Below are 21,442 nucleotides of genomic sequence, written 5' to 3'. Positions count from 1 at the left end.
GTTCAACTTCATTATTTTCCTTGTCAATAGCTAGATTCCAGAATAATTTGTTGAAAAGATTACGATTTCCTGATTGAAATATCTTGACACTCATGTCAAAAAACAATTGACCATAAATGTAAGATTTTCTTTTTGAACTTTGGACACAATTATATTCCATTGATCTATATGTCTGTACTTAGGCCAGTAAAACATTGTCTTGAGTATTATAGCTTTTCTACTGAAAAGTACTGAAATTAACAAATGTGAGTTATCCAAATTTATTCTTCTTCTGTAAAATTGTTCTAAAATTTTCTAAAATTGTTCTGCACAAAAGTACAGCCACTTGGAAGGTTATTCTGTTATAGCTTTTGTCACATAACATGACAATAAAGCCTTTTGGGTAATAAGTGGTTCAAAATATTGAGAATATGGCTTTTTATCATTTCAGTCACTGTAATGGTCCACTTAAACTGTCTCCGCCCTGTTTGCAAACAAACCATACCCTTAAAATGGCAGTCTCTCAAATCTGAACCTATATTGTTCCGTATATAATTATTCAATTATACCAATTTATTTATAAGCAAGCATTTTACCTTTCGCTCTAAAGAATTTAATTCAAGAATTGAGTATTCCCCTGAGATATCCTCATATTCATTTCATTAACTCTATACATACAACAATTGCATTATCAGTATACCATATTAGAAATATTATTGTTTATAGATCTCAAAGTTCAATAAATGATTTTAGCAATTCATTTATCCAACAATAGCTTGTCTAATATTTCTGAAACATTTTAACAATCATCCAGTAGGCAAGGATCCTAATTAATTTACATGGAAGGTATTTGGTAAATATTTAGTAAGCAGTTCAATGAAAATGTGAAAATCCTGTGAAATTCAATGGTCTTTGTTGGAAAAAATGAAGTTCGGTAGGTACACTACCTAAGTAATTCTTGAAAATCAGAATCATCATCGTGGGTTACAAAACTAGAGGACATTTTAAGTTTTTGGATTCATAAGATTAAAATTATCTAATAGTTTCCATATAGGCAGTAAAAAGATGTGATATTGGAGGACCTGAAATTGATTCTGACATTGAAATATACATGGAATCATGTAGCAAATGCTATATACATAATAAATTTCTCAAAAGACAGCTGCTTTCTACCTGAGATCACCAAGAAGTTTTAGTAAAATGTCTTTATTGGTTTTACTGGGTTTTTTTTGTTTTTTGTTTTTGTTTTATTTTTTACCAGATGGAGAGTTCATTGTCGTATAGCCCTTAATAAAGTGGACCAGAATATTTCACTTCCAATTATAAATATCAGGGCAAAATTTACTCTGTATTAGTGATTCAAAACTGGCAAATTGCCATGGATGCTTATTTCTTGTCAAGGGTCTGCATTGCATGAGATGCATTTAGGGAATTTGTGAACAGGAACTTAGCTGAATTTTTGCCATCATTCCTCATTACCCTAATCAAATTCCAAGCTGGACAGATTATAAGGACACCCCACTGTGGATGCCCTGGAGCAGAATTGGAGCAGATTGGCCAAAAACACTTGCCAGAATTCCTGATGCTCAACTTGTCACTTCAAATTCCATGGCAGGAATTGGTCCTGTTCTATTGCTAATGGAAAGATGTATTAAAATTGGTTATCAACTGCTTCCACTGGGATTTAGATAAAGTTTTATAATAGCAATAAAAAGAGGTAGAATGTACTTGCTGCAATCTACAGCATCTAACAGGCTTTTGTAGCCATTTCTCTGTGTTATATTTTATTTTTCAGGATAGATATTACTATTTTCTAATAACTGTAATACCCTTTTAGCTGAAATCATTGTCCCCAAATTATGAAGATCTAGAATACAGCTGAATCCTTGTTATCTTGTCAGTTTGATGTGATTCTAAGATATGGTTTGAATGTGTTTTACTTGAGACATAAATTTTTGGGAATCTACCCAGATTTTAGCAAGACGACCTGGGTCCTTCCCAGAGTATTATTCTGTACACAAAGTAAATATTGAATTGGATTCATCTGGCATACCTAAGCTTTAGGAAATTATTTATATAGAAATTTTCAAATTATGGCCTACTTGCTTGGCAATGACTTTTAACAACAGTGAAAGGGCATCTGTTGCTTTAGCCTATCCAGCATTCATTCGTTCTTTTTTAACAAACAAACAGTATTCCAGGCTCTTGAAATACAAGCATGAATACAATGAATACCCCTGCTGCATGGGATTTGCATTGTGAAATGAAATGGAGAGAAACAGAGGCCGTTAAAATATAGATCTTGTAACTCTAGATCTAGAAACTAGATCTTAGAAAATATCAGAATTTCTAAAGTGGGTACAGGCGGCAGTATTAAATATGGTGTTTGGCCTAAGCTTTGAGTAAATACATGAAAGATGATAAAGAAAGTGAATCATTCAGATATCTGTTAAAGAAAGATTTGGGGAAGAAGGAACAGTCAGTACACATCCTTAATTGAAGTTATCAAATAGAGAAAAACAGGTGATATGACAGTGCACTGCATATCAATGAAGCTATGTATGTTGTGTATTATATATGTGCATGTGTGTATAGTGTATGTGTGTATATGTGTGTATATATACGTCTATATACACACACATATATGTATATACACATATACATATATACACACATACACACATATATACACACACATACAGACATATATACACACACATACACATTACTGTTTGCAAAGTTTCGGCATTGCATGAGCTTCATTCAGGGAATTTGTGAACAGATACTTAGCTGAATTTTTGCCATCATTCCTAATTACCATAACCAAATTCCAAGCTGGACAGATTATAAAGACACCCCACTGTGGATGTCATGGATGTGTGGACACACACACATCCATATATACAAACACATCCATATACACACACACACATCCCGTGTATATCACATTTAGAATATATGGTTGTAACAACATCAAGGGGCTCACAGTCTATAAGGGACAGAAATAGAAAATGCTGATTATAATTTAGCTTTATAAGTTCAAGGATAAAGGTCAACAAGAGGTAAAATAAAGTGTCTAATGAAAGCGACATCTGTCAAGCCAGAGTAATTGTACTGCTCTTCCAAGTGTGTTCCAAGGACAAGCGGCATCAGCATCAGTATCACCTGGAGACTGGTTGAAATGCAAACATTTTGAGCCCCACCTGAGACTCACTGAGTCGTTATTTTCATTGTATCGGGATTCTAAGGTGATTTATGAGAAGGTTAACAAAAGAAGAAAGAACATGAGCAAAGGCATGAGGGAAGAGAAATAATAAAACAAATACCACCAACAACAATAAGTCAGCCTTGTTTTGCATAGAGAAATAGAAAAATTCAGAATATAACAAAATAGATTACCCTGATAGAAGGTGAGAGAAGACAGTATATTGGAGGAGGCTTTGTGTGTTAATCTGAGTACTGAGTCTAATCTTGTAGCACTGGGGGCTATTGAGGGACTTGTTACTTGGGGCTAAATGGTCACAATAACCCCACCTAGGTCTTTGACGTAGACCAGATGAGAGATTGTAAAAGCCTGGATTACACCTCAGGTACTTTGCATTGCTTTTAAAACATCCTTCAAATTAAATTAAATGTTGACTTTTTTATTGTAAATTTTATAAGAGCTTGAAACAAATTTATAAAATATCAAAATGTTTAAGCAACAAAATGAATAATTAATAATATCACAGCCACCTCTATCACTATTTTATTGGTATTTTTGTTTTTATTTTTATATATAATAATTTTTTGCGAGAAATGTCATAAATTATGCACAGTGTTGTGAGGATTGTCAACTCAAATAGCATAAAATGGCCCTATGAAATCTGAATAAACATTTTAATGTCTGCAGAACGTTCCATTTTAATGTCTGCAGACTATAATTAAACATAATATTTTCAGTTACCATTTAGGTTAATTTGAATTTTTCATGATCATAATGGAGTCTATTTGTGCAAAATGTTTTATGTGTTTCTGATATTATTTCTCATACATTCCAATACATAATGAATAAAACATGAATATTTTAGGGCTTAGATTTAGAAATGCCTTCCAAAATGTGCTCCAATTCATATTCCCACCATTCTCATAATTTTGGTTATTAACATTTTTCTTGACCAAAAATATACATACCCTCTTTAAAAGATGAACTATACAAACATAAAGATATAAAGCACCCATAATCCTACTTGCTAGGGATAATTTTCCACTAACTTTTTACAGTATTTCCTTCCAACCATGTCTATTCAGTCACATATTTCATATCCATCTCTATACAACTGTGTTTTTGTATATAAATGCATTTACACACTGATTTAGATATTCTCTCTGTATATTTATTAATATACACAAGCATTCACACACACACACTCTCCAACATCGTCTTTGTATTCCTAACAAATATGCATTAAAGGCATTATATAAAACTTGTTTCAATGAAAAATAGTCAATTATTTCTTCAGATATTTCATAAATGCATATCCATAAATCTTAAACATTTTTGAGTGGCTCAATGTTTGATTAGGCTACAGTTTTTATTAAATATATACTAATCTTTTCCTTTCATCAGTTGCTCTTGTCATTAGCAAAGCCCTTGCATATTTTTGTCACTTCTTATCACTGGTTACTAAAGAACCATTCAGACAGTGCAGCAGGGGGGTTCCTGTGCTTACTACGTTGCAACCATATGTCATCTCCATCGTGAAAATGTCACTTTCCAGATTTTAGATCTAGAATATCTAATTGAAGACACAAAGCTATCTAGAGTATTCCATTGGAGTTAGAAAAGTGAAAGCCATAGGAAAACAGCATGTATTTATTTTAATATTAAGATCCTACCCTACATGCAGTTGTAGAGCTTGCTTTCATTAAATTAACATTATATAATAATATACATTTTTTCCAAAGTTATTTTGTTTCTTGAATATTATTCTAACACAGATATACCAATATTTTAATTATTTCACTAATTTGGGACATGTGTCCATTGTTGTTTTGCTATCATAGGTTACTTACCAAAATAAACATCTATTATTTATTCTAAGTTTTCTGCATCTCCGAATATTTTCTATCACTATTGGTACCATTTGATATTATTATATTGATGTTTTAGATTGGTTGACATTTTGATTAGATGGTTGTACTCTTTTTAATTATATGTGTGGATTTGGTTAGATTACCTAAAGTTTCTTACGCGCTCTTCAATATTTTGATGTATTATAATGTCTCAAGTAGCCACAAAATGCATGATTATATATTTGCTCTTCCATTTTATTTAATTGAAATTTAGTTATTCAATGTTTAATAAACTTATTTTTGCCATTTATTACTTCTAGTCTCTATTTTGAAGTATTGTTAGCAGTAGAAACAAATCTTGGGAACTCACGTTTTACAAAATTATTAGAGGAAAATATGGCAATGAATCATCACAATATGTTAATGTAATAGTAAGGATTTTTTCCTACTCTCTATTTCTAAAGTTATATAAGATATTTCATTCAAATCCTGATTGGGCCACCTTTACTTTTGCAATTAAATTATGTTGCTTAGACTAAATTTTCTTTACTTCATTTACTCTATGAGATAAATCTTAGATCTTTTATGAGGTGGGGGAAAGACTTATAAGGTACCCTGATTTAACGGACCATAAAATGAACTTATATATTAAATGAGGAATGATATATATACACTGAAGTTTATTTTTCAACTGCAAAATCTTCTGAAAAGTTAATCCCTAATATTTTATTATCATTTATCCTTTTAGGTGTGCCTGGTGGCATTACCCATTTCACTATTGCTACTAAACCAATATTTTATTTTTATGTGAAAACTCATGAGTCAAAGTTACATATAATATTTATTTCTTGTATTTTTTTATTTTTGAAACATTGAGGCACATTAAGCAAATTATATCGATTTAGATTTAGATTAGATGCAGGTTTTTTTGTTTGTTTGTTTGTTTTAGTGTGATGACTTTCTCAGTGTTAAATTTGACTCTGTGGCTAAGGTTTTGATCAATTTGATGGTATTAAAATGTCAGTTTAGTCAATAACAAGATCAAGCAATAGGATTATTGAGATTTCTTGTTAACTATCCTCTGGATATTTGACAGAAATTCTTGAATCAGTTGATTCCTTTACTAATACGTATTCTACCTCCAACCATATCTATTGATTTTATCACTCTGTAGTAGAAATATGTTTGATAAGCAGGGTTTAAAATGTGTTAAAGGTTTGTGATTATGTGGATATTGAAGTTGTCTTATTTTTACTTAGATGAATGAGACAAAATTAATCTCTGTGTTTTTTAAGATTGGTTGCTATGTTATTAAACTTAAAAAATTTGTTTCTGAAAGGTTAAATTAAAAATAAATGGTATCAATATCAGTAGCCTCTCTACCATTTTGAATCTAATTTTTAAACCTGGGTGAGGTAAGAGGCATATGAGAGCCCACAGGTAGGAAGCTTCAAGCTGGACTGAAAAAGAAAGAGAAAAAGCAAATGCCTGAAAAGTTCCTGCCATTACTGTTGCTGTCAGAAAGAGGAGAGAAGTAGGTTAGAGTGTTAGAGTTAAAAGAAATCAAGGCCCAAAGGAACATGCAAAATCATAAATATGGCATTAGCTATTATGTTACTGAGCAAAAAAAAAAAAAAAAAGATTTTAATACATGCAGGTAAGCAGTCAGAAAGTTGAAGGGTATTTTATCTCTTATTACAGAATCAAAGCAGCACTTGCTATATATCATCCTACTTTTAGTACACAGCATGTACTCAATTTGCATTAGTTACATTGAGCTTACTCAGATGTCCTGTTTTTCATAATTCTTTATCAGGTTTATGCTGACATGTTGTTATTTATAATTTTTACCAGTTCCTCTTATAGTTACCCCGATAGTGTGTCTTGGACTTACGGTTAACATGACCTATGCGTATTGGATACAAGTTTGCCTGCTATATTATATAACCATTTTTATCACTCTAGATTACTGCTCCTTTGATCTTTTCCTGTATTTCTACAAAAGTTTACTCTTTCATCTTCCAGCTTCCCCTGTGGACCCGCTATAAATGATTGGCTTGTTTAATGCCCAAAGCCCTTCCATTCAACTTGGGACAAAACCCTAACTCCTTTCTATGCCCCCAGGTTGTTACGTGCCTGGATTCTGACCATTAGCATTTCAGTTTACATATCTTTACTTCTCTCTTTGTTTCTTTTGTAGCCTAGCTAGCAGTCCATCTTACGAATTTTTTCAAATAACCACCTCCTGGATTCATTGACCTTTTGCATAGTTTTTCATGTCTCAATTGCTCTTATTTGCTGTGTTTTGCTAGCTTTGGGGTTGGTTTGCTCCTCACTAGTTCTTCTAGTTGTGATGTTATTCAGCCCTTTCCAAACCAGGCGGTCAGTTCCTCTTACATCACTGTGTTTATTTTTTCCTTGGAGTTTATCACAAATTACCCTGTTGAGTTATGGACTTTTTGTTGTTGTTTTCCTCTCTCCTTGCTACTACCCCAATTTGAATGTCAGAACTAAGGCAGCAAGGGTCTCCTCTGACTTATTCGTGGTTGTATTCATTACCATCAGCCATTTGGTATAGAACATTTTCTAACCAGGTTTGAAAGGAAGAAAAGAAGGGTGGAACGAATGGAGGAGGAGCAGCATGGAAAAACTGGGACGTTCTCTTTTTCAAAAATCACGTAATAAGAAGTCATAAAATAATATTACAATAAATTATTGAATTATATATTAAACACTCAGATTTACAACATAGGAATGAAATTTCACCAAACTGGCAGATAAAAAAATTTAAATAAAGTAAAATTTAAGGGATAACTTCAGATTTCTAATGGCCATATCAACCTGTTTCATACCTCAAAGCTGCCACTAAGATGAAATCACAACTGGAGAAGATTTGGCAGCAATGTTTCCTCAAACCTGCTCATTTGGTCTTATCTACATGGCTATTACTTTAAAGCTACCGCCATATCTCACTGCATCCCCAGCATTCATCGCCTAATAGCTTTACCTGTCCTACTTTTCTCTAACAAAGTCATGGTGATCTTTAAAAAGAATTTATATTAGCTCAATACTCAGCACCCTGTACCTCAGTACCCTGAATCACAAATTCACTTAATAAGTATGTAATTATAACCATTTCTGTCACTCCAGATTACTATAATAATCTCCACTTCCTTAAACACTGGGCCACAGATCTACTGAATTAGTTTCAGGGGTTGAGTGTAGGGAGTTTATTCTTAAAAGAAATATGATGAGTAGTATTTATGAAATAAACTTTTGAAAGAGATTTGAAAAGCAAAGCTTGAGAATAATGTATGTGTGGCAACGCTAGGAAATGCTGTTCCTATCCCTAATTAAGCCTGCAAGAATTTTCTTAAAAGTTCTACAATACATCCCGGTTGTTTTCAGATTTTATAAGCACAGCATCACCTGAAGGAAGTGGAAATAAATTGCATGAGAACTGCCCCTGAGATTTTAGTTCAGAATGTCTGCTAAGGGGTCCATGAAAGTAATTTTTTAAAAACATTCCCAGCTATTGCATTGAGTATGTGGCCAGCTTTTTAGAAAGAACAAGGGCAAAACCAAAACCAAAGCAAAAAAATATATTAGCAATACTACATTGAAAGAATGATTTAATGGTAAAAATCTATCTCCATAATTGAATATAAATCTTTTTACCTGCCATAAAGCAAGGCATCCTACTGACTGTAGGCTGGAGGTTAAGAGTTTGAGGTTGTGGAATCTAGCTGTCTGGTTCAAACGCTAATGAACCATGATTCTACTTCTAATGAACATTGCTTCCAAAAACAATTAACACAATATTCTCATTTTGCCACAATAACTTTGGTTCTTAATCACAGGACCATTGTGCAGATTAAATGAAAGCATTGAAAACGGTGCCAAAGGCATAGTATGCTCTCAATATGTATTGTCGTCTCAAATGGCAAATGCATGTAATAGTTCTCCTGGGAAACCTTGTACATTTGCCAAATTCAACAAGTATTTTCCCTCCAGAGAAGCCAATATGAAATATTTGAAATGAATAACTCTGAGAAAGACTGATTGAAGGAAGACAGCTATGCTGAGGACCATTATTTCTGTGTTTTGATATTTATAGAGAGCTTCCTTAGGATTTTAATAGTTAATTTACCTCTGCTGTGTGAGATAGTTTAACATTATTATTTCCTTTTTAAAATGAGGAAACTGAAGCTCACATGACTTCATAACTGTTTACATATGCAAAACAAAGGAACAGTAACAGTTGAGAACCACGTTTGGGATTTGGGATCTCTTCCTTAAGTGCTAATGAATCTCTCTAAATGATTGTTTCTGTTTTACTTTGTGTATATTATATTAGGCAGCATGGGCTGCCATAACGAAATACCACAAATTGAGTAGCTTAAATAACAGGAATTTATTTTTTCACATTTCTGGAGTCTGTACGTTCAGAGTCTCAAAGTACCAGCCAGGTTGGTCTCTCATGAGGCCCCTCTTCTTAGTTTGCAGATGGCTGCCTTCTTGCCGAGACCTTGCACTCGGCAAGGTCTTTTATTGTTGTGTGTGCACTCCTGTAATCTCTTTCTCTTCTTATTTGAATACCAGTCCTACCTTTTTAGGGCCCTGCTCTTACAACTTCATTTAGCCTTAATTACCTTTTTACTCTACTTCCAGATACAGTCATATTGGGGTTTAATGCTTCAATATATGAATTTGGGTTGGAGGGAACACAATTCAGTTCCTAAAATGTATCAATAGTAAGTTATTCATGAAGCATTCAATATATCAAAACATGACAAATGACAACAAAAATATAATTACGATAAAATGAATACAAACAAATTTGCCAGTGAATAAAACATGTAATAAACTTAAATTACTAACATGTTAACCATTTCCTTCTGTGATAAAATACTCTAAATATTATGGTTTTAAATGTATTAGAACTATGTTCTTTACTAAATAATCAATAGACTGTTCATAAATACACATTCTTAATACCAAAAAAACCCAGAAATTATACTGAGGAATCATTTTTTAATTACTTTTACACTTTAAAAATAAATTTTACTTAAAGTATCATACTGTATTCAAACTCCAATGTCTTTAATAGTTGGACCAAAATATTTCCTTTTTATTTTTTACTTTTATTTTAGGTTTGATGATACATGTGCAGGTTTCTTACATGGGTAAACTGCATGTCACAGGGGCGTGGCATACAGATTACTTCATCACCCAGATAGTAAGCATAGCACCCAATAGGTATTTTTTCTGATCCTCTCCCTCTTCCCACCCTCTACCCTCAAGTAGGTCCCAGTGTCTGTTGTTTCCCTGTTTGTGTCCATGTGCTATTGTTGTTTAGCTCCCACTTATATGTGAGAACATGTGGTATTTGGTTTTCTGTTCCTGTGTTAGTTTGCTTAGAATAATGACCTCTAGCACAATCTATGTTGCTGCAAAGGACATAAACTCATTCTTTTTTATAGCTGCATAGTGTCCCATGGTGTACATGTATCACATTTTGTTTAGTCTACTGTTGATGGGCATATAAATTGATTGTCTTTGCTATTTTGGATAGTGCTGCAATGAACATATGCATGCTTATGTCTTTGTGGTAGAATGATTTATACTCCTTTGAGTATATACCCAACAATGGGATTGCTGGGTCAAACGGTAATTCTGTTTTAAGTATTTGGAGGAATCACCACACTGCTTTCCCAGAATGGCTGAACTAATTTATACTCCCACCCAAAATGTATAAGCATTCCCTATCCTCTGCAACCTCGCCAGCATCTATTATGTTTTGACTGGTAAATAATAGCCATGGTGACTGGTATAAGATGGTATCTCATTGTGGTTTTTATTTGCATTTCTCTAATAATTAGGCTGAACATTTTATAATATGCTTATTGGATGCGTGAATGTCTTCTTTTGAGAACTGTCTGTTTATGTCCTCGGCCCACTTTTTAATGGTGTTGTTTTCCTTTTGTAAATTTTTTAAGGGCCTTATGCATTCTGGATATTAGACCTTTGTCAGATGAACGGTTTGCAAAAACTTTCTCTCATTCTGTAGGTTGTCTGTTTACTCTTATGATACTTTATTTTGCTGTTCAGAAGGTCTTTAATTAGATCCCATTTGTCAATTTTTGCTTTTGTTGCAATTGCTTTTGGCATCTTTGTCAGTGAAATATTTGTCAGGTCCTATGTACAGAATGGTATTTCCTAGGTTATATTCCAGGGCTTTTATAGTTTCAGGTTTTACATTTACATCTAAGTCTTTATAATTCATCTTGAGTTGATTTTTGTATATAGTATAAGAAAGGGGTCCAGTTTCAATCTTCTGCATATGGCTAGCCAGTTATCCCAGCATCATTTATTCAATAAGGAGTCCTTTTCCCGTTGCTTGTTTTTGTCAGTTTTGTTGAAGATCAGATAGTTATATGCATGTGCCATTATTTCTGGGATCTCTATTCTATTCCATTGGTCTATTTTTATATCAGTACCATGCTGTTTTGGTTACTGTAGCCTTGTGGTATAATTTGAAGTTGCGTAATGTGATGTCTCCAGTTTTGTTCTTTTTGCTTAGAATTGCCTTGGCTATTTGGGCTTTTTTTGCAGAGACACAACAACAGCAAACAAAAACTTCAGGCCAATATGCTCAATGAACATAGATGCAAAAAGTCCTCAACAAAATACTAGCAAACTGAATCTGCTAATGCACCACAATCAAGTAGGCTTTATCCCTGGGATGGCAATCAATAAATGTGATTCATCACATGAAGAGAGCTAAGGACAAAAACCACATGATTATCTCAATAGATACTGAAAACACTTTCACTAAAATCCAATATCCCTTCATGTTAAAAACCCTCAATAAACTAGGCATTGAAAGACCATGCTTCAAAATAATAAGAGCCATCTAAGACAAACCCACAACCAACATTATACTGAATGGGCAAAAGCCGGAAGCATTCCCTGTGAAAACCAGTACAAGACAAAGATGCCTTGTCTCACCACTCCTATGCAACATAGTATGAGAAGTACTGACTAGAGCTATCAGGCAAGAGAGAAGTAAAAGGCATCCAAATTGGACGAGAGAATGTCAAACTATCCCTGTTTGCAGATGACATGATTCTATATCTAAAAAAACTCATCGTCTTCTAAAAAAACCTCATTGTCTGTTCGTTCCCAAAAGCTCCTTGATCTGATAAACAACTTCAGCAAAGTTTCAGGATACAAAATCAATGTACAATAATCAGTAGCATTCTTAAACACCAACATCTGAGCCTAGAGTCATATAAGGAATGTAGTGCCATTCACAATAGCCCCCCAAAGAATAAAATACCTAGGAATACAGCTAACCAGGGAGGTAAAAGATCTCTACAATGAGAGTTACACTGCTCAAATAAATCAGATATGAACAAACAAATTGAAAATAATTTCATGTTCATGGATAGGAAAAATCAATATTGCATAAATAGCCATACTGCCCAAAGCAACTTAGAGATTAAATGCTATTCCTATCAAACTACCAAAATGTTTCTTAAATATCTAATAATACCTGTAAGTTAACTTCCTAAATGTCATAGCCCACATTGATATTCAAATACTAAAATGTAAAATAATAGAGCAGAATTTAAAAATTTATGAATCAAAGAAAAAGTGTAAAAGAAACATTTCTCATTCATCTATTAAATTATTTAGGAACTGTCCTAAGTACTGGCACTGTAAAGCCAAATAAGTGATGTTTTTTTTTCCAGTAGGTACATAGGTGAGAAGATGAAAATGTAAAATAAGTTGAGGGTCCAGAATAATATTAGTCAAACATTATTATTAGCCTATTATCTTATTGTATTTTTAATCTTGAACCTATATAACAGAATGAAAATCTTTCTAAAAATAAATTTTTAATGAGGCATGAATGTTAAACATTCTGGTTTCTCCATAGAAAATGGAAACTAAGAAAACTGAAATCAACAAATATGTGTGAGTTTGATACAAGGGGAAACTTCTATGGTAAGAAAGTAAACTTGTGCCATCTCTGTGAATTAGGAATTATAGATAGCAATGAAATGTGGATATTACTGAAAAAATGTCCAAATGCTTGAAATTCAGAAACAAGACTAAATATTATTTGGGAGTTCATTATGATATAAACAAAATGTTCATTCTGTAAGCATAAATACTTGATGAGAAGAGTTTACAGAATACCGTTTATCCATCAGGGTACTTAAAAAAAGACCTCCTCTCCCCCACACCCCTTAAATCTATATAATTCCTTCTAAATTTAAATTGATTTCACTTTAATAACGCTGGTACAGAGATCAATCAATTGGGATCTGGTTATCTTTAACAATGGTTTGTCTTTGTATAGAGGAGGATTGATATTTCTTGCAATTTTTTTTTTTTTTTTTTTTTTTTTTTTTTTTTGAGACGGAGTCTCGCTCTGTGGCCCAGCCCAGGCTGGAGTGCAGTGGCGCGATCTCGGCTCACTGCAAGCTCCGCCTCCCGGGTTCACGCCATTCTCCTGCCTCAGCCTCCCGAGTAGCTGGGACTACAGGCGCCCACAACCGCGCCCGGCTAATTTTTTTGTAATTTTTAGTAGAGACGGGGTTTCACCGTGGTCTCGATCTCTTGACCTTGTGATCCGCCCGCCTCGGCCTCCCAAAGTGCTGGGATTACAGGCGTGAGCCACCGCGCCCGGCCTTCTTGCAATTTTAATAAATACTGAAATTAGTGGTTTATTCTATAGTGCCAAGGATCAGCAATCTACTTCAAGGGAAAAGCAAGATTTTTGTCTGTAAGCTGAATATGTGTGGAAAATTCCCCAACATTGTAAAATGTTCAATTGGAAGAATAAAGGTGCTAAAAATTACTGTGTGGAAGGGAGGAGAATAAAACCACACAAATCCACCCCATGGAAGCCCCAGTAAGGCCAAGAAGAAAACTACCTGGCCACTTAGCAAATAAAACACTTCTTAAAACATTTTAATGGTTAACCTGGAAAAACACAATTAGTAGTACTCGAGGAAGATACTTTCTGTTGTGGATTTTTTTCCTAAAAAGAGCAGTTCAAAGCCAAGACCTCACAGCTTATTTAGAGTATGTCAGGGTCCATTGCTTAAATTTTGCATTGCATTTTTTTTTTTTTTTTTTTGAGACCGAGTCTCACTCTGTTGCCCAGGCTGGAGTGCGGTGGCTCAATCTCGGCTCACTGCAACCTCCACCTCCCGAGTTCAAACAATTCTCCTGCCTCAGCCTCCTGAGTAGCTGGGATTACAGGCACCCGCCACCATGCCCAGCTAATTTTTGTATTTTTAGTAGAGGTGAGGTTTCACTATGTTGGTTAGGCTGGTCTTGAACTCCTCACTCAAGTGATCCACCTGCCTCGGCCTCGGAAAGCGTTGGTATTACAGGCATGAGCCACCACGCACGGTCTTAAATCTGCATTTCTAAAACCCTGATATTGTCTATGAGCCAAGAGTTGAAGGAGCAAATTACAGACAGATTCATTGTAATTCAACTCACAATGTTTGCATATAATTTCAATTTGTTAGTATACAGGACAAAATAGCACTTCAATAAGATGAGATGCTCATGCATATCACCCTTGTTGAAAACTTCTAAAACCTTGTGAATCTATCATTTTCGCTTTGTTTTAGTCATCACCTTAGATTAAGTGTTGTTCTTTCTATTTTTGCCTTGTGGGATATTCTGCCTTTAAGATGACTGCTGCACTTTAGATATTAAATGTTCATTTTACTGCATTAACTTGCCTAGTCACGATAGTGCCTTCACGGTGTAGCCAAGAATCACTTATAATAGCAGTACCCATAATTACATTTCACATTAATTTTCATTGTCCTTCTACTAAAACAAGTTTAGGTTAGATAACGTATGCTAAATGCTTCATATCAAGTACCACATAAGGCAATCTATAAATTTTATCTTATTTCATCTTCATAACATGACTATAAGCACAACCATTTTAAAGATGGAGAATATTAGACTCTCTGTGGATATGAAACTTGCTCTAAGACACACATGGGAAAACTTTAATATGAACCCTAATTGATTTCAAAGCTTAAAGAAATATTTCAAAATACAATGGAGCTTATCTTAAAATACATTATTTCAATTAGGAGAAAAAAAAAAAGGCTAATTTTTAGAAAACCAAGGAATGTTTACCTAGGTGTTAAGTTTCAGTAAAACAAATGTTCAGTTAATAAGACTATTTATTTTAGAGACAGGGCCTTGCTCTGTCACTCAGGCTGGTGTACAGTGGTACAATCATAGCTCACCATAATCCCGAACTCCTAGGCCCAAGCCATCTTCCTGCCTCAGCTTACCAAGTAGCTGAGACTACAGGCATGTGCCACCAGGCCTGGCTATTTTTATTTTTTCTTTAAGAAATGGGGTCCCACTACCTGGTCCAGGCAGGTCTTGAACTTGTGGCTTCAAGTAATCCTTCTGCCTCAGCCTCCCAAAGTGCTGAGATTAGAGATGTGAGTCTCTTTTCTTGGCCTAATAAGGCAATTTACTTACTAGACACATACAACAAAACTTGTAAAATACATTTTTATTTTATTTTTTGGAAAAATAACTTTAAAATAGTTTAATATCATAAGATATAAAATTCCTAAAACTAAATTTAATAAAATTAAACCTCCCAAGAAGCAACTTTGCAAGGCTTCTAAGGAGAAAATTATATATTTAGTTGAGAGACCTTAAAGATGACCTAAGTAAAATTTAAAATACACTGTGTTTTGGGCAAAAGCATTAAATACTGAAATAATGTCAAATATACTTAAATTATCCCATAGAGTTAATGAAACTCCAGGTTAAATACAAGTATAGTTCTTCATGAAATTTGCTATGCTGTTTTTGAAATTTATAAAGAATCAAGAATAATCAAGATATTTCTGAGGAAAAAGAACTGGGGAAAGGGATCTTTTACTATTGTATGTCAAAATTTATAATGAAAGCTATAGTAATTCAGGCAATGTGCAGGACCAAATAAATTATCCAAAAAAGGGAGGGTCTGCTGTCAGACTTTATAAAAGAAACTTTATACATGAAATATACAGAATTTTGACATATGACAGGTTTGCTATGTCAGATCAATTGAGAGAACTCTATTCAATATTTGCACTTATGTACCTTTCAAAATGTGTTTGTATAGGAAAACAATAAATTTGGATTTCTATCTCATGTAATGTGTAAAATTAACTCCTGCTTGATCAAGAACATAAATGACAAGTGCAAAACATGAAAAAAAAATAGTGAAAATACAGAATAACATTTTTCTATAGTTGGGAATACAAGTCCCAACTGTAAGAGAAAATATTGATGTATTTCATAATTTAATAAAAATAACTATGATTAAACCAAAGATCTCTTAAATGGAAAAAAAAATTACAAACCTGCCAAAAATACCTGGGACTCTTGTGACCAACAAAGGAATAGTATTAACATTATAACATGAATATATACAGAAAAAAACAAATGGAAAAATGCCAAAATAGAGTAACGAGCAAAAGGCCTGAATAAACACACAAAAGAAAAATATTAATATAATAAAAATATAAAGAGGCATTATACATAATTATTGATCAGGGATTGATAAAAGTTTTCAAATGTCATATCAAGAGTTAATGAAAATGTGATGAAACTGGATCCCTTCTAATTATTTTATTGAGTTAAATTAGTAAACAATTTTGGGAGACATTTTGGTATTACCTTGTGAAATTTAGTATTATAACAAGTATAATCTGGTATTTCTACTCCTATACATGCCTCAAGAGAAAAGTTTTAACAGATGAAACACATCTATATCTATCTATCATCTGTTATACACACACACACACACACATATACATATATGACCTTTCAAAGGTACCTTTCAAAATGTGTTTGTATAGGAAAAAAATTGGATTTCTATATATAATATATAAGTGTGTGTGTGTGTGTGTGCGTGTGTGTCAACAATAGGGATATAATCTGAAAAGATCATCGTTAGGCAATTTTGTCTTCGTGTGAAGGTCATAGATTTAGATGGTATAGTCTGCTCCATTATATAGCTCCATTAAAATCTTATGTGACCACTACCTTATATGCATCCATTTTTAACCAGAAAGTCATTATGCAGTGCATTACTATATATCTATCCAGTTGGCCCTCCATATCCATGAATTCCACATTATTGGAATCAACCAATCAACCACAAATCAAAAATATTTTTAAAAAATGCATCTGTACTGAACATGTGCAGATTTTTGTCATTATTCCCTAAATACAATATAACTAGTTATATACCATTTATATATATTATATACTGTATTAGGTATTATAAGTAACCTAGAGACAATTTAAAATATAGAGGAGGATATGCATAGAATATTGGCAAATACTATCCCATTTTATATTAGTGACTTGAGCATATGTGGATCTCGAAATCTGCAGGTCTTGGAACCAATCTCCTATAGATACCAAGGGACCCAGTATATATGAATGTTCAGAGCATCACAAGGCTGGAGACAATGTAAATACTCATGGAAAGGAGGGTAGGTGTATATGTCATGGCATATTAATACAGTGCTATAATACAGGGAGGACAAAGAGACCACAGAGGAAACATTACTACAGACAAGTCTTAGCCATTGGATTTAAAAAGCAAGATATTACATATAGCATGAAATACCTTTTTTAATTAAAGCAATTAAAATGATACATTTTCAATAATATAAATATTTCACATATATATATACACTTAGCATATGTATATGTGAATATGTATACACACACGTGTATTTTGTTCAAAGCCATGGGAATAAAACACACAAGTTATAGTTCAGTGACTTATAGCTAGGGGAGGCAAGAGTGGAAATGGAGGAAGAGTGGCTACATAGAAAGGATTTTGTCAGATATTTCAGAGATCATTTTGAGGTTTGTTTTATTATTGAATATGTACGTTAACTCTATTAAATGAATATTTTCATTTATTCATGCACATATACAAAAGAAACACATACACTACTGGTAAGCTACTGTCATACAAAAAATACACCTTGTTTTTAAAGGGTTATTTTATTTCAACTACTTTATTTTTTCAGTAAAGGCTTTTCTTATTAAGATGGAGATAGAAAACTGTGTCTTATATAGAATGGATCCTCATGTTTTTTAATTTAAATTTTATTTTTAAATTGACAAGTAAAAGTTGTACATATTTATGATATACAACATGTTTTGCTAAATGTGTACATTGTAGAATAGCTAATCAAGCTACTTAATATATGCACTATCTCAAATACTTACAGTTTTGTGGTGAGAAACAATCTATTCTCTTAGCAATTTTTAAGTATATGATAAGATGTTATTTACTGTAGCCACCATGATGTACTATAGAACACCTAACTAAAGCATTTTCTACTTCGCTTTCAGCTTGATGATTCCCTGAATCAGATCCGCGAGCTCCAGAGGTCTCTGAATGAAGAGAGAGAAAGAAATGAAAACTTAGAGGCTGAACTCAGGCACTTGCAAAACTGGTAATTTTTTCACAAAATACGCTGAATTAAAGATTAGGGACTTAAAGACATTTCCATATCCTTTTCTTAAATATCAGTAAAATTATTTTTATTAACTAGACGTATTAATGAAAAAATCTTAGACAATACACAAATTAATGGGCTTCTTGACTTCTTCTAATTTTCGCTTAATAGATACTGCATATTCTCAAAAAGACAATGTAAATGTCATTTAAAAACAACTTTAATTCTAAGATGTGTAAATATTTTGAAAGTCAAAAGGAGCTTTCAGAATACTTCTTACATAAAATCTGAAAGAGTTTTAATATTGGCAAGAAAAACTAAGTTGAAAACCATACAAGTTGCTGGTCATTAACAAGAGAATCATTGACTTTAAGTAAAAGTACTGGTTTGTTTAAGTAATTGGTAAACTTTTAAGTAGGTGTTTTCTGTCTATGTGGTGGGGATGGCAGATTGTATTAACAAAAATGAATCATTCTAGAGACGTAACAATACATTTCTTATATAATTTTATAAATCATTTCTAATTCTTTGTGTAAAACAGAAGTGAGCAGATGAATCAGAAAAAGTGTTTTGCATTTTAAAGTAACAGAAACCTGTGATTGAAGCTAAGACAGGTTATAAGCATCACTGAGAAACTAAAAGGACTTTTGACTTTTATCTGGATAGACATTTCTACAGTAAAATCACGGAAGGACATCAGCATAGCAAAGTAGTATCTAGGTAGAAATCAGGCCACAATTAAGCTGTGGTTTCCCTTTGAGTAGTGGGAGTAAAGAAAATTAGGAAATTGTGGTTATGTGAATATTTCTTTAAAACTTTTATATACATTATAGTTTATTGCTTCATATTTATGTTTAGTTTTTAAGGTGAAATGTTATTTTGAACAAAAAGACACTTATAATTTTCCATACCTATTTTCAACTGAAGGCAACTTGTAAGATTTAGCTCAGTCAATAACATACTGATTTTACTCATCTCCCTCTCCATTGATTAGTCCAAAAAAAATGAAATCTTACTAATTCATTACTGAATAAAGACCACTTTTATCAGAGTCTCTCATTGTAAAAGGTTTTGTCATTCACTGAGTCTTTACTTTTTCCCTGTTTCTCTCCCAAACATGGGGGATTGTATGACTAGTAGGAACTCAGCACTGGGGGGCAAAGGGCCTGACCTTTAAGTGCACACTGGTGTGTGTTTGCTAGGCTGTGCAGTAATGAAGTCCATTTTGTCACTGTGTACTCTTGCTGGGTTCTGATGCTGAAATGTGAACTTCCCTCTCTTTGCTTAACACTCCTCCTGTTGAACTAGATCCATTTCAACCCTTTCTGGTATGACCTCCTCTATCCCATCATATCCCCTATCAACCAACTGACTAAGCAATTCACCCAGATGGAGCCTTCGGATGGGCCCTAGGTCAAGGTCTCATCTCAGTCACAATCCCATATGAGAACGAAATACAGTTGGGAGAAGCTAAATATTAGGGTTCCCCTTGCCTGACCATGTTTCTCTGCTTTTCTGTGGCTGTGCCCCAAGTGGGTGTGGGGCAACTGGCAAGACATCTTCCTCTCAAAATCCTAAACGCAAGTGGAAAACAAATCTCCCTGCCACCATCCCTCATCATTAGACTTCTATAGTTTCTTGCATACAACACAATCTCTAGATAAAAGCACATAAAGGGGAAAATGGGGTTCTTTTCTGAAAGGTTTGCTCATCTGACAATCTCAGAACCCAAGAGGAATGGGTTTTTATACTCTCACATTACATCATGTTCTCTTTTCTATTCTAGAGTTCCACTATTGTGATAGGCCAATGAGGCAACTCCTCAATGCTCTCAGTACAGACTTATATTGATAACTACCCCTTCCAGGGCTGCTATGAACAAAGCATTGTCTAGATGTATCAGGTGTATTAACTCGTTTAATCTTCATAAGACATATATAATGGAGACAATTATTATCCTCATAAACCAGATGAGAAAGTTGAGATGTGATAGATTAAGTGGACAGGATTATGAAAGAATGTACTGGAAGAAGACTAACCTTGAGTCAAGGTTGAAGTTGCATAATAAACATTTGATTTGTACAGATAATGGCTTAAGAAAGATATTTGCTTCAGTGATTTTCCTTCAAAATATTGGAAAGTAAATATTGTTTCAGGTATATCTTGGTGTGCAACAATCAATGCCAAAACTTAATGAAAACAACAATGATTTTCTATGATTCAAGATTCTGTGAGTTGGCTGTGGTCAGAATGGTGGTTCTTTTGCTGTATGTGATGTTGGCTGGGGTCACGCGGGGTTTCACTTTATGCTAACTAAATGGCTGCTGGTTCCCAAGAGGGTAGACGTGAATTTGAGCTTTACCCTGTAAGTTTCTGCTTGTCTCCTATTCATCCTTTTTGCAGAACAAACAACCCTTTTGCCTTCTGAGTCTCTCTCTTCTCAGACATCCTGCCTACCATGGGGTGCTGGGGTAATAGAAGCCTGTTAATTTAGATAGATAGATAGATAGATAGATAGATAGATAGATAGATAGATAGATAGATAGATAGATTTATAGATAGATAATAGATGATAGATAGATAGGCAGATAGATAGATAGATAGATAGATAGATAGATAGATAGATAGAAAGATAGATAGATAGTAGATAGATATATTAGAGACAGACAGATGATCAATAGAGATTTTTTAAAAATTGTAATTGTGCTGAAAAACACATAACTTTACCACCTTATGCTTTCTAAGTGTACAGCTCAGTGGTGTTAAGTATAGTCAGTGTTATGCTGCCATTACCTAGAAATGTTTCATCTCATAAAGCTGAAAATTCTATGTCCTTTAAACAACTCCTCATTTTTCCTCTTCTC

General features: G+C 33.6%; 1 protein-coding gene across 7 annotated transcripts in view; it reads left to right on the top strand.

Annotated features, from left to right (window-relative positions):
- LOC105476956 (coiled-coil domain containing 102B) overlaps positions 1-21,442 on the top strand; it is a 300,439-nt gene that overhangs the window by 242,810 nt on the left and 36,187 nt on the right. For 3 of the 7 annotated variants that reach the window (XM_071085208.1, XM_071085206.1, XM_071085209.1), the window contains one exon: positions 18,472-18,575. In XM_071085208.1, the coding sequence (XP_070941309.1) occupies positions 18,472-18,575 (104 nt within the window). Of the gene's footprint in view, positions 1-18,471; positions 18,580-21,442 lie in introns of those variants that run through there. The other 4 variants (XM_011733260.2, XM_071085204.1, XM_071085205.1 and 1 more) reach the window with 2 other exon arrangements.

This window comes from Macaca nemestrina, chromosome 19 (assembly GCF_043159975.1).
Source record: "Macaca nemestrina isolate mMacNem1 chromosome 19, mMacNem.hap1, whole genome shotgun sequence".
Lineage (NCBI taxonomy): Eukaryota > Metazoa > Chordata > Mammalia > Primates > Cercopithecidae > Macaca > Macaca nemestrina.
Note: the sequence above shows the minus strand (reverse complement) of the source record. Positions and strands in the feature narration are given on the sequence as shown.